Below are 14,976 nucleotides of genomic sequence, written 5' to 3'. Positions count from 1 at the left end.
AAAATGTAACTGAATCATTAATGTAAACAATGTCTTCATCATTGCTCACTGTACCTGGGCATTGCAGGGGAAGGCAATGCATATGGATGTCTTCTTCTTTTTACATTTTTTTAAGTTTATTTATTTATTTTTGAGAGACAGACAGAGAGCGAGCAGGGGAGGGGCAGAGAGAGGGAGAGAGAGAATCCCAAGCAGACTCCGTGCTATCAGCACAAAGCCTGATGTGGAGCTTGAACTCACGAACCATGAGATCATGACCTGAGCCGAGACTAAGAGTTGTATGCTCAACCGACTGAGCCACCCAGGTGCCTGTAGTATGGATGTCTTCTTAACAGGCAGTGGGATGCCCCCAGCCAGCACTGTCCAATAGAACTTTCTGTAATGACGGAAATGTCCTCTGCGTGATTCATTATCATAACCACTAGCCACATATGGCTACCGAGTGCTTGAAATGTGGCTAGTGTAACTAAGGAACTGGATTATTTACTTATTTATTTATTGAAAGTTTATTCATTTATTTTTTAGGAATCTCTATACCCAACGTGGGGCTCAAACTCACAATCCCAAGATCAAGCGTCACATACTCTAATGACTGAGCCAGCCAGGTACCTTGGAACTGAATGTTTAATTTTTATTTTAATGTGTTTATATTTCAGTGTAAATGGCCATGTGCAGCTAGTGGCTCATGGACTGGACAATGCAGCTCAGTACAAAGAGGAGCAACCCCAAGTCAAAAGCTTGTTCTCTAATATGGTGATAGCATCATTCGCCCCCCTGGCTTTCCGAGCCACCTTATTATGGAACACTGGACTTCAAGCCCGCTGTAAAATCTTTTCACAACATTTCTCCTCAGTCAGTCAGGCATGCTGCAGCTATGGAGAGGACAGCCTGGGGCACAGTAGGCAAGCATGTGAAGATGTGTTTCGATCAGGCCAAGTAGAGCTGCGGAGGCAGGATTGTGACCAGGGGCGAGTGGCAAACATAGGGACCGTATTTGCAAATTACGCATATACCCTCAGAAATTAAGAATGTGTCCAAGTACTTAAGATTTATTTTTATTCAACTAATTGCAAAAGATTAGAAATCGCTCAAGTATCAGTAAGTTACATTAGATCTATAAAATGGACTAGTACATAGCCATTAAAAGTGATATTGAAGATGTTTATTACCGATAAAATGTTTCACATATCACTGAGTGAAAAGAGGAACAAAATGGTATGTCCAGAATGATTCCATTTGGTGAAGAAAATTATGTATATTTATATAGATAAAAGACTAAAAGGATTTATGTGTACGTGTATAAATATACAACTAGAAAGATTTACCCAAACAATGACTAACACTGATTATAGGTGACTAGGATTATAGATGACAGCTAATGTTTTTTTTCTTACTGAATTTTCTGTGTAGAGATTTCATTTGAAAACTCCTCACATGGGCCACTGACTCTCTGATTTATTTATTTTACTGACTTATTTTTCAGTGTTAGGTTGATTTTTGACGTTTATTTATTTTTGAGAGAGAGAGAGGGAGAGAGAGAGAGGGAGAGAGAGAATGAGTGGCGGAGGGGCAGAGAGAGAGGGAGACACAGAATCGGAAGCAGGTTCCAGGCTCTGAGCTGTCAGCACAGAGCCCGACACGGGGCTTGAACCCACGAACCATGAGATCATGGCCTGAGCTGAAGTTGGACACTGAACCAGGGAAGCCAGCCAGGCGCCCCAGTGTTATGTCAATTTTTAAATGTGAAGGATAAACGCAGACTAAACATATAGGTCACCAAGCCCAGGCTTATGAACAGGTAAGCTCTATGTTTTGCCATTTGTTTTTGGTGGCTTTTATCAGACAGATTTAAAAAAATTATGTGGTCTAATTTACTAGTTGGTTTCTTTAGGACTTCTGGTTTTGATATATAGTGAAAAAAGCTTCCTCCATTTGGAAGTATAAAAACATTTTCCTACACTTGTCCTAGCAGTGTTTTTAACATTTAATATATGTGGAATATATTCTTGCATAAGGTCTGCATGGTGGATCTAATTTTTCTCCCCCAAATGCCTGCCCAGTTGTCCTCGCATTAGCATTTACTGAAGAATCTCATCTTTTCTCCCCATTGAGATGAGATGCTACCTTTATCACAAACTAAATTCTTATATGTACTTAGACATATTTCTGAACTTACCGCTTTCTTCCCTCCAGTGATCTCTTTATTTGTGTGCCAGTACCATACTATTTAATTATTGTGACTTTATAAGTTTGTAGATCTAATCATCTCTCATTTTCTCTCTCAGAATTTTCCCTGGCTATTTATGCTTGTTTGTTTTGCCACATGATTTTAGAAGTAGCACATCTATCTAAAAATCCTATTGGCATAGTGAATGGACCACATCAAATTTATGGAGAATAAACAGTGGATAATAACGAGTCAGGGAGAATTGACATCTAAAGATATCTTTATGGTGTCTTCTGATTCAAATAACATGGTATACATTTTATGAATTCTTCTTTTGTGTCCTTCAGGGATATTTTAAGTTTACTTGTTGAATTTTCTTAAGCTTATTCCAAGGCATTTTATATTTTTGTTTCCATTATAAATAGGGTTCATTCTTCCATTGTAACTTTATATCATTGCATCCTTTAACTGATTGTGATTTATATATAGTGATATATATATTTATATGTGCTTTAAATGTATTGATTTCTAGGGGCACCTGGGTGGCACAGTTGGTTAAACATCCAACTCTTGGTCTCGGCTCAGGTCATGATCTCACAGTTTGTGAGTTCGAGCCCTACACTGGGCTCTGTGCTGATGGCATGGAGCCTGATTTGGATTCTGTCTCTCCTTCTCTCTGCCCCTCCCCAGCTTGTGTGCGCGTGTTGTCTCTCAAATAAATTAAAAAAACTTAAAAAATCAATGTATTGATTTCTACAAATTAATGTTATACTCCACTAATTACTAAACTACCTTATTTTTAAAGTAGTTTTTATTGTTTCTCTAATTTATTTTTTCTTTTCTGGTCTAATTGTATTGGCTACTTCCAGAACAACTTCCAAAGTGTATATGGTAACAATTCTTTCCATAGTAAACATACTATTTACTTTTGAAGTGAGATCCATGTCTTTTTTGCAAGTTAGGGAAATCTCCATTCATTTCTATTTTATTTAAAAATTTAAAAAACCAAATAGTACATTTTGCTAATGCCTTTTAACAATATATGGAAATGATTACATGATTTTTCTATTAAGATTCACTGATATGATGAAGTATGTTAATATCATTCCTAATAATGAAACATCCTTGCTTTACTAGAATATATACTACTTTGTCAGAATGTGTATGTTTCTTCTAATGTACTGCTAGCTTCTGTTTTTCATGTATTACTTTTGCTTCCTTTAAAACATATTCTTCAGAGATATCAATCTTTATTTTCCTTTTAATTTTTAAAAATATTTAATGGGTGTTGGTATCAGTTATCTTGGCTTCATAAAAAAGATTTTGGAAGCCTTTGCTCCTATAAAAATGCTTTGTAATTAATAAAAATCCCATAAAGCAAGCATATACAAGTACCATTATAGTTTAAATTATGAATTAAACAGGATTTTGTGCATTGAATTTAGTAATTAGTGGCAAGTAATTACCACTTAGACTTACTTTTTAAAAAGAAAATAAACTCCAAGTTCAAAACAACTGACTTAAACTTTATGGACAGACACTGTTGGATTCTGTCTTTATCCTGAGGTTCCAGAGCAAAATTTCCTTAAGGATTTTTTTTAAGTTTATTTATTTTGAGAGAAAGTGCATGTAAGTGGGAAGGGACAGAGAGAGAGGGAGAGAGAAAGAATCCCAAGCAGGCTCTGCACTGTTACTGCAGAGCCAGATGTGGGGCTTGAACTCATGAACAGTGAGATCATGACCTGAGCCAAAATTAAGAGTTGGACACTCAATCGACTGAGCCACCCAGGTGCCCCTCCTTAAGGATTTTAAAGGGTTGTGAGCACACCCATCTCCAGTCTTCATTCTTCCCTTTAAAAGGGCCTTGTTTATATAGAGAGTCATATTTATATATAAAATACACAATACATAAGACATATGTCATTGCCAAATATGGAAGTAAAAAGCTTATGTGTCCTAAATTTTAACTGTTCTGTCTAGTTGGTTTGAAGAATTCCCCAATTTATATCCAAATTTTGAGATAAGATGTTAGCACATTTTAATAAAAATGTAGAAGCATTACAAGATGTTCAAAACCGATGCCAAAGTTTGAGCCCAGCCTTGTGTTAAAGGGGCAGACTAGCATGTCCTTATACAGAAAGGCAGAAAGAACATACCTGATCGTGATCAACCTCTACAGGCTGCTTCTTAATGATCCAGGTGACAGACTCGGAGAGGGGCGGGGTAGTCAGGGACCCCGAGTAGGTCCAGTAATCTGGGCAGGCGGGCATCAGGCAGGAAGGATCAAATGACCCAAATTCCACAAGGGTGTCCTGGCAAAGAGAAGGGGTCACCGAGTCATCATTTTGTGATGAAAACCACTCAGAAATCGGATGATGAGGCGATGATTCGAGGGGAATCTGGGGACCAGCAGTGGTCTAGAGTATCTCTGGGCACCTTTGGACAGAATCACACCCGCGCACTGCTCCTGTAATTAACTATGTATTTCTGATCATCCTCCATGGGAACACAGCCAAAAGCACTTTCCCCCTCCATTGTCGTGAGTTTACTGCAGGTGCCAGTCTCCTCTGAACTCTTCGGGAGGCGGGAGGCGTCAGGTGGTAGCTGGTGCATGAACAAGGAGGCTTGTCTTTCTCAAGAGAAACGAACAGAATTCTCCTTTCTAAAACACAACGCAAAGTAGAGGGAGCCAGTCTCCTGCATCAAAAGGGGAGAAAGAGACAGGCAAGGAAAAAGAGGGAGAGCGAGAGGGAGGGAGAGGGAAAGAGGCAGTGGGGAGGGACTGAGGTGGGGAGAAGAGGGGGAGACAGGGAAGAGGAAGACTTCCAGGGAACAGCCCCTTTGGGATCCTCAAGAAGCAACAGTTAATCCTGGGGTCTGGACAGAGGCGTCCATGCGGACGGGCGGGACGGAAACAGGTAACTGTTCTTCACAGCTAGCCAAGCCAAGCGTCCGTCCCACTCTTCCCTGCTCCCCGCCTGCGGGATGGGCGGTCTAGCCAAGAGGGCTGGTCTGAGTGTTCCCACGGGGACTTCGAAGACGCAGCTGTGCAGGTGTCGGAGCAGAGGAGGGGACGGGCACCGTGTTCCCGAGTGCCGAGCGCTCAGTGGCATGGCGGCAGAACCAAGGCAGTGGCGAGTTGTGTTCCAGGGCGCCTTGTCAGCGTCTCCACTCGGAGATTAAACATAAAATGTATTTCAAGTGATTTAGGGGGGGAAATTACCTTATGCTTGATTGATGGCAAAGTATCCACCAATTTCTGCAGCTCTTTGTGATGTTTTCCTAGCTAAAGAAGAAGCAATGAGAAAATATTAAAAACAATTGACACTTCACTTTTGAAATCAGAACAGAATATGAATTAAAATTAGCCACCTGGTGATCACATATAAACAAACCAATCACACTACTTAAACTACACTTAAACGGGCAATTTAGGTTGCTATAAACGTCACTGAATCAAATTAGACACAAAACAAATGAGCAGGCTGTTTGCTGATAGGGTCAGTGTGCCTGCGGGGAAAGGTGCCCCAGCTCCATTTAAATATCAGTTCGTTGGGCGCCTGGGTGCCTCAGTTGGTTAAGCAGCCAATTCTTGATTTCCACTGAGGTCATGATCTCAGGGTCCTGGGATCCAGCCCCCTTGTCAGGTTCCATGCAGAGCATGGAGATTGTTTAAGATTCTCTCTTTCCCTCTGCCCCTCTCCCCTACTTACATGCTCTCTCTCTCTCTCTCTCTCTCTCTCTCTCAAAAATAAATAATAAACACTAGTTCTTACATTGAAATTTTAATTAATTAAAATGAAAAACCGTACCATGGTCAAAGTAGCCACATTTCAAGAGCTCATTTGCCATATGTGGCTTGTTACTCTTGTTACTCTATTGGACTGAACATTTTTGTTTTCAGAGAGAGTGTGTGTGGCAGGGGCAGAGGGACAGAGAGAGGGAGAGGGACAGGGAGAGAATCTTAAGCAGGGTCCATGCTCAGCTACTTGGCACACAGCCCGACAGGGGGCTTGATCTCATGACCATGAGATCATGACCTGAGCCACAATCAAGAGTTGGACGCTTAACTGACTGAGCCGCCCAGGCGCCCCTGGATTGTGCATTTTAATATCATTTGAAATATATTCATAGCAATCTCTTCTTTTAACCATTGTTCATTTTCTTTTTTTTCCCCTGAAATTGAAGTAGAGTTGACATACAATTTTACATTAGTTTCGGGTGTACAACATATTGATTCCACAAGTCAATTATGGGTTTTTTTTATCCCAATATACTTAGATCTTAATATGAAATGTTATATCTTTTTACCCCACAATACAACACATCATGTAAAGTGGTAAGACTTTTTTACCTTTAAAAATACTCCTATCACAGCCAAACCATTTTCTTCCAGTGCTGCATCCTCAAAGTTTTCAAATTTGACTGCATTCCAATGTACCAAGTGCAGCTGAAACAGCATTAAAAGATGGTTTGATACATGAGCATATAGGATTGCTCCAAAACAGACAGCCTTATTCAACACATAATATTTTAATGTTTCCTTGCCCAAAATAAAGCCACTGAGAAAAGCATACACCAATCTGGTGCAAAATGAGATAGAAATAAATAACAAGAAGAAATGTATGCAGGAACAGCAATTAACATTACTTCTGAATAGAGGGATTTATTTGGAGAAAAATAAAAGAAAACAAATACAGCAAAGTGGGTAACATTTCAGGGAGGGAGCAAACTTTGTCCATTCCCACACTGTTTTGGATATGAAACCGTCATATCCAAAATCCATTTGCATCTAAAGGAGAGATGTTTATATTGACAGAAATAGATTCTCTGTATGGGAATTAAACAAGAGTTGAAGATAAATTTATTTGAGGGATAACCACTTAAAATGTGCTTCTTTTCACGGTAACATTTAAAACCAAATTAAGGAGAAATTGTAAGAATAAATTGTGTTTCCTTATGTGGTCCCTGTACTTCCCTACAAATTATTTCTTGTCCATCATTTGCCAATGCATCATCACCCAGTCTCCCAAGTAAGACCCTCAAGGTCACAGTTAACTTGCTCTTCTCCTCTCCTGAAGTGGACCATGCCTCCAAGTCCTGTTGCTTTTATTTCAGAAATGCTTGTTAAATCTTGCTCTTTTTCTGTTTCTATTGTCACAGGCTTTATTTAGGCTCCTCCCAATTCTCACTTGGATTAATTTAATCTGGTGGCCCTGCATTGTTGCCTGGTTTATAACTTCAGGCTATAATTTGAGCCTAGCTTGGAATTCTGGAAGGATTCCGTTTTAGGATCTTAAATTTCATTTCTGCTCGATTATGTGAGATGAGGGCACGTATCATTTTTACATGTATAAACTGGGAATAATCAAATATGCCCAAGAGAGCTATTTAGCATTTATAGGAATCATTGGATTTTCCCTGATAATTTCTTAGAAATTCAGCATTATCCTCACTTCACGGCTGTCGCTGTTCCCAAGCTGCTCAACATACCTCTGCCGGGTAACATTTGCTGTCCACAGTGTGCTCGGAGCCCCAAGCATCAATGGCCCCCCAGTGAAAATGGAATTGCTTCAGTCGGTAGTTGTGTTCCAGGGGTCCTCCCTCGATCACTGAAATGGCACATCCAACAATTCAGGGGACAGTTTTTCATACCATGGAGGAATGCAGGGGAAAGGCCGACTCTTTGGGGGGACCTTCTATGTGAACTGTCTTAAATGGGGCACACTGTATTAGATACACGTGTATATAAACTTGATTTCCACGCAGTCAGTACAGGTATAAGGGCAAGACTTGCACTCTGAAAGACACTGAGAATTAACACACTCCAAGCTCTGTACAACCATGAAAGGCCAATTCTTGACTTATTTTTATATTCTATATTTACTGTGCCCACTTCTTTTTTACAGGAACACGAAATAAGGGTTTTATTAACAAAGTCTTATAAAACAATTTCAGAAAGTGTACATCAACATGACACAGACTATAGCCTACTTTAGTTTTTTCTGCACAAAAGTGAACCTTGAAACTCCTGTAACTAAGAAAACCGTTGCCTAACTACTTTGCATTTAACCTGGAATCACTGTGTGCATAAGATTACTACTGCAGTACCAGTAACACAAATTGATAGGTTTTATACTGGACGTCACATAAAAAGTACATTATCAAGTAGACTTGTCTTGGGACTCCTGGGTGGTTCAGTCGGTTAAGCGTCTGACTCTTCACTTTGGCTCAGGTCATGATCACAGGCTTTCTTGGGATTGAGCCCTACATCAGGCTCTGTGCTGACAGTGTGGAGCCTGCTTGTGATCCTCTCTCTCCCTTTCTCTTTGCCCCTCCCCTGCTCATGTGCATGCACACTTCTCTCTCAAAATAATAAACATTTATTTAAAAGTAGATTTGTCTTGGGGCACCTGGGTAGCTCAGTCAGTAAGCGTCCGACTTCAGCTCAGGTCATGATCAGGTTTGTGAGTTTGAGCCCTGCGTCGGGCTCTGTGCTGACAGCTCAGAGCCTGGAGCCTGCTTCAGATTCTGTGTCTCCCTCTCTTTCTGCTCCTCCCCCACTCACACTCTGTCTCTCTCTCAAAAATAAATAAACATTAAAAGTAGATTTGTCTTATTTTTTTTTTTTAAACAATTTTTTTTTTCAACGTTTATTTATTTTTGGGACAGAGAGAGACAGAGCATGAACGGGGGAGGGGCAGAGAGAGAGGGAGACACAGAATGGGAAACAGGCTCCAGGCTCTGAGCCATCAGCCCAGAGCCCGACGTGGGGCTCGAACTCACGGACCGCGAGATCGTGACCTGGCTGAAGTCAGACGCTTAACCGACTGCGCCACCCAGGTGCCCCAAGATTTGTCTTATTTTAAAGTATATGAAAGTCAATTTAAAATGCCCTACCCCCTTTTCCCAACACTGAGATTAAAACAAACTAATAAAAGAGTGGAAAATTGAAAACCAGGACAAGAGATAACTTTCTTTAACAGATGGGCTCAGGATAGGCAGAAGCCTTCACTGATGTAGATGTGGAATAAATTATTTCAGGGAAAAAAAATCCCAAACACCTTATGAAAAAAGTATACAACTCTACTTCAAAATACGTTATTTGCTCACTACCAAAGACAATATCATTTCAAATCTTGTTTCTGTAATTAAAGCCTAGTCAGTCATCAAAAAAGGTTAGTGCAGATAGAACCTTTCAAAGTTAAACAAAAGCCACAAAAATTTAGCTAAAAGCCTTAAAGGGTGATTTATTTCAAATTTTCATTTTCAGATGTAATTATAAGAATGTTGGGGTGCCTGGGTGGCTCAGTCAGTCGAGTGTCTGAGTTCAGCTCAGGTCATGATCTCACAGTTCATGAGTTCAAGCCCCGTGTCAGGCTCTGTGCTGACAGCTTGGAGCCTGGAGCCTGCTTCAGGCCCCTTCCCTGCTCATGCTGTGACTCTCTCTCAAAAATAAATAAACATTAACAAAATTTTTTTTTAATTTTTTTTAAAGGTTTTTTTTTTTCCAACGTTTTTTATTTATTTTTGGGACAGAGAGAGACAGAGCATGAACGGGGGAGGGGCAGAGAGAGAGGGAGACACAGAATCGGAAACAGGCTCCAGGCTCCGAGCCATCAGCCCAGAGCCCGACGCGGGGCTCGAACTCACGGACCGCGAGATCATGACCTGGCTGAAGTCGGACACTTAACCGACTGAGCCACCCAGGCGCCCCACAAAAATTTTTTTAAAAAGAATGTTAATTTGTCATGTCAACAGATAAGACCATAAGTAGATCCATCATGTTGGAGGGTTTTAATGACATTTAGGATATTCCTGCCACAATTAACATGCAATCAGTGCATTCCCTACATAGCTGCATTATAGAAATGAATCAAATTCTAGAAATACTATAAGTGAACTTACTTAATAAAGGAGATCATATAACATAAACTATCCATGGGTGCTGTGATGTATGCAGCTTTTCGTTTTTGTTTTAAAGCAGCACCAGAATACTTTTAAAACTGCTTGACAGATTTCACCATGTCAAGATTGGTTACTCCCGGGGGTGCCTGGGTGGCTCAGTCAGTTGAGCGTCCGACTTCGGCTCAGGTTATGATCTCGCAGTCTGTGAGTTCGAGCCCCATGTTGGGCTCTGTGCTGACAGCTCAGAGCCTGGAGCCTGCTTTGGATTCTGTGTCTCCTTCTCTTTCTGCCCCTCCCCCGCTCATGCACACACACACACACACACACACACACACACACACACACACTCTCTCTCTCTCTCTCTCTCTCTCTCTCTCTGTCAAAAATAAATAAACATTGAAAAAAATTTTTTTTAAAGAATTGGTTACTCCTGTATCATTTTCTAAATGGTTTTGGATGTAAATAACTAGTATCAATATCAGAAGCTTTGTATCCATTTATAACTCAGAACTGTAAACATCTAGGTTTGGTAGGAACAAAAACAGCATTAAGAAATCACACGAAGGAATGACACTCGTGCATGTATGCAGCTGGATTCCCATGGTGGCAATATTCAGTCACTCATAAACATGTCTTCTCCATGATGATCATTCCCATTCACTTTGGATTCTTTTAGTGAATCACCAGTTCCCTTTTCCACAAAACATCCTTTTGTTTTAGGGGAACTTGGTTCTGTTGGTTTCTTCTCTTTTTTCTCTTTCTTACTGTCATTCCCTTGTTCCTCTTCATTATTAATTTTACATCTTTATCACTCTCTGATTTCGTTTTCTGATTCTTTTCCTTATCTTTACTTTTCTTCTTCTTGCTTGTTGGTCATTCTCTTTCATCTCTGCTTCTTTCTTTACCTTTCTTCTCCTTTTTATATCTCCTAGGGGATATAACTAGACATTTTTCTTTTAGGTGACCTAGGCTTTGTAGGAGATCTTGTGCCACGCCTACTTCATTGGGGTTGTCTGTCTCTGCTTGCATTTCTGGAATCTATGGCTGTGCTATAACTTTTTGGTGGTGTTTTGGAACACTCCTTTTCTTTGTCTTCTTTCTTTTTGCCCTGGTTTTTGATGTACTCCTTGACCTTCTACCTGTCTCTCTGAAATGAGATCTTCTCTGTCTTGGACGTTTGGATCATCCCCTACTCCTTGACTTAGAATGTGATCTCCTTCTCGATCTGCTTCCTGACTTCCTGTGCCTAGAAGATGAGGGCGTTCGCCTCCTCCTAGAACATGCTCTTGACCTTGAGTTACTGCGCCTACTTTTTAAATGTGCAGTAAAATGCACATTTCTCTTAGCATATTTATCCAACCCAATCTCATAAAACTGAAGTATGGGGACAAAAGATATTCTTTCTTTTTTATGCACTGATACTTTTTTTAAAGTAAACTCTACACCCAATGTGGGACCCAAACTCATGACCCTGAGATCAAGAGTCATGTGCTGTACCATGTGCCATCATGTGCCAGCCAGGTGCCTCTTGCATTTCAATTTTGGAAGATACTACTGTTTTTTTTCCCCTTCCATTGAAATAAAATAGGACATTTGCAAGTGAAAACTTATCACCCATGTCCCTTTGGACAGAGTGAACGATGTGAGTCATCCACACTGTACCACTGTCCTTACCATGTTGGATAATAAATACCTTTTGTTTGGCTAGTGTTTTCTGAACTAGTGAAATAATACTTGAAATGCAAAATATCCAGATAAAACAAGACTTTAAAATCATCTTTCCTCAGACTTTGGGTTGTACTGATTTTTTTTTCTTGAGTTTGCTAACACATATTAATTAGTTCCTCATTTCTTCCATCTAATCCAACCCTGGAGATGTCTGTTCATGGTTAAACCAATATAAGAGCATAAAACCCATCTATCTCAACTACCTTAGTGATCTTTAGAGTTTACTGCATCATTAGTTGAGTTTTATGTGCAATTACAACAATCCCAGGACTAAATACGTTGGATATGTCATGCAGTGGTCTGCTATGTATCTTATTGCCTTTTGAAAATACTTTACATAATTTCTTCCTCTAAAAAAATGTTTTGAAAGAGGTGAGCAAAGACACCAATGACCACTTTTCTTTAAGGGGCAGGAGAGGTACAGAGACTAATACCACCTGATTCACTAAAATAACAGGAGGATGGTACTAAAGCATACTGAAATAAAAATAAAATATTTTCCAAAACCTTGCTTTTCTATGCCAGCTCCATATTGGGAGCTTGACTTTGGCAAAATCCAATCTAATCTGTTGAATGAAATTGAAGTTCTCGTCCCATGTTAAGTGACCAAGGCAGAGGGGAAGGCTAGCTTTTCTCTCCTATCTCCAGAAAAACACTGGCAACATATTCTGGAAACTTACTGTGTGTCTCCTCCAAAGATAATGAGCAAGGCAGAGAGGAGCTGTTACTAGTGGGTGGCTGCAGGGGGAAGGGGGCAGAACTGATCTTCAGGTGTGTTTTGATTCACCCACACAATACTAAATACATCTTAAAGTTCATTGCCAACATTTAAAGCTAGACAATTTCCCATAAAACTCTACATTTCTAACTGGAGAATGAGAAGGCACATGGAGGCACATGGAGAATGAGAATGTGGGGCACATGCTCCCACCAGGCAACAACAGGCTAGATGGGAGAAATGGCCACCACCTTTCGACGGTCCTGCCAGTTTCTCAGTCGCCATCACTGCCATTTGTCTCAGATTCTCCCAGCCTGGCTCATGCTCATTATTTCTATGGCGCTATAGGCACCTCTCCATTTGTGATCCCTGGGAGAGAAGTGAGATGCCCAGGCATCTGATTTGGGCACTTCTAACTCGAAAAATCATGAAGTCTCTACATGCACTGGATCCACAAAAATTGTACATAGGGGAGAAGTGAGACAGGGAGGTATTCTCCTATATAATGGGGCTAAGGGCATGCACTTTACAGGAAAGGGACCTCAGTTTGAATTCATTGGCTTTGTGCCATTGGCCATGTATCCTGGCAGTTTCTAAGAAGACTCCCAATGAACCCTATCTCTTGGTATTCACACCCTTGTGTAATGTCCTCCCCTGAGTGTGAGCTGGACCTTGTGACTTGCTTCTAAGGGTAAAAGTCATGCGATATGAGTTTTGAGATTAGGTTACAAAAAGATGCTGGTTGTCATCTTGCTTGCTCTCTCTGACGAAGCCGGCTGCCATGTTGTGAGCTGCCCTACGGAGAGGCCCACTGGGCAAGGAAAAGGGAGTGGCCTCTCGCCAACAGCCAGCAAAGAAACCAAGACCCTGAGAGAAACTGAATTCTGCCAACAGCCACGTGAGTGAATTTGGATGAGGATCCTTCGCCAGAGGAGTCTTGAGATGAAACCCCAACCACAGCTGACACCTCCATCACAGCCCAGCTCGAGACCCAGAGCAAGAGTACGCAGGTAAGCTGCACCCACATTACCCCTCTCTGGGCAAGGTCTGCAGAACTGGCTGTGTATCAGCTCCTGCCTACCTCAGGCCTCACTTGGCTGCCATTTCCTTCTTGCACTTACACACAGTAGTACCAAACACAAGCATTGCACTGCCTTGAACCTCCCCCTCCATGAAGACAGCCCAGGTGTCACCCCCTCCAGGAAGCCTTCTCCCACTGGACCCCACCTGAACACTTCCCTCGCAGCGCTTGGCACTCTGCATTAGCGCTGTCTGTTCATGGGTCTGTCTCCCCACCACAGTATTAGCTCCTTAAAGGTGGCGACCATCCCTTCTTCCTCTTTCCATTCTGAGCACCTGGCACAGTGTGTGGCACTTAGAAGATTCTCAATGAAACCAGGAACTAAAGAAATAGACTGCAAAGTATCTGTTGGGTTTGTTAATTGAAACATCACTGGTAACCTCAGCACAAGCGAAGAAAAAGGTGGGGTCGGGTGGGGCAGATGTGTGGATGACAGGGGGAAGTACAGTCAGCAAGAAACAGGCAGAAGGGAAACAGAAGATTGTAAATTAGAAAGCAGAGTGGTCATAAGATATATGGAATAACTGGGGTGATGGAAATGTTCTCAAATTGGATGGTCCTAAGGGATACACCACTCTGTAGGTTTGCTACAAATCATTACATTGTTTTCTCCCAAAAAGCAAATGTAAGACCAAAATTAGGAAGGAGAACTCTTCAAATGTCTGGGGAACATTCTTCCTGGGTTTACCGGTGATACCCCAGAAAAGTGTAAAGTGACACAAGATGGGGCAGGAAGCACCCTTTGGGGAGCAACAGGACCCATCTCTTCCTCTCTTTGAGGCCTAGTGACCTAGCTGATGACAGTACTTTCACAGGAGGTGAAATTAGAGATCATCCATGGACCTCAGCCCAGGCATAATTTAGTGCCATTCGCCACGGCATTTTGCATCCCTCACATGCACTGTGTCCTATTCAGGGGAGCCAAACAACAAAACAGTACCCAGCAAAGGGCAGTGCTATGAGATGCTCACATACCTTCTCTTATTATCCTTTTAATTTCTGTAAGGTTGGTGGTGATGTCTCTCTTTCATTCCTGATTTCAGTAATTTGAGTCTTCTCTTATTTGTTTTCTCGCTCCACCTAGCTAAAGGTTTATCAGTTTTGTTGATCTTTCTGGAGAACCAACTTTTGACTTCACTGGTTTCTGCTCTGTTCTTTGTGTTTGTTTTGGGTTTAGTTTGCTCTTCTCCTTCTAGCTCCTTAAGGTGGGAAGCTAGATTATTGATTTGAGAAATTTCTTCTTCTCCAATAAAGGCATTTTCATCTCTAATTTCCCTCTAAGCACTACTTTTGCTACATCCCATAAGGTTTGGTATGGTTTCTTTTTGTCACATACCTTCCTCAAACCCTTTCTTTGCACACCTTATCCCGAGT

General features: G+C 41.2%; 1 protein-coding gene and 1 pseudogene across 4 annotated transcripts in view; both read right to left on the bottom strand.

Moving 5' to 3' along the window:
- Window positions 1–14,976, bottom strand: part of CA5B (carbonic anhydrase 5B) — a 51,120-nt gene that overhangs the window by 2,825 nt on the left and 33,319 nt on the right. For all 4 annotated transcript variants that reach the window (XM_047075937.1, XM_047075935.1, XM_047075936.1 and 1 more), the window contains 4 exons: window positions 7,661–7,779; window positions 6,522–6,617; window positions 5,391–5,453; window positions 4,324–4,479 (listed from right to left, as the gene is read on the bottom strand). In XM_047075937.1, the coding sequence (XP_046931893.1) occupies window positions 4,324–4,479; window positions 5,391–5,453; window positions 6,522–6,617; window positions 7,661–7,779 (434 nt within the window). The remainder of the gene's footprint in view (window positions 1–4,323; window positions 4,480–5,390; window positions 5,454–6,521; window positions 6,618–7,660; window positions 7,780–14,976) is intronic.
- On the bottom strand, window positions 10,424–13,784 carry LOC124509600 (serine/arginine-rich splicing factor 11-like; annotated as a pseudogene).

Source organism: Lynx rufus, unplaced genomic scaffold, assembly GCF_022079265.1.
Source record: "Lynx rufus isolate CCGP_SWC_20201006 ecotype Redwood Valley unplaced genomic scaffold, mLynRuf1.p SCAF_14, whole genome shotgun sequence".
NCBI classification, from domain to species: domain Eukaryota; kingdom Metazoa; phylum Chordata; class Mammalia; order Carnivora; family Felidae; genus Lynx; species Lynx rufus.
This window is presented reverse-complemented; position numbering and strand designations above follow the sequence as displayed.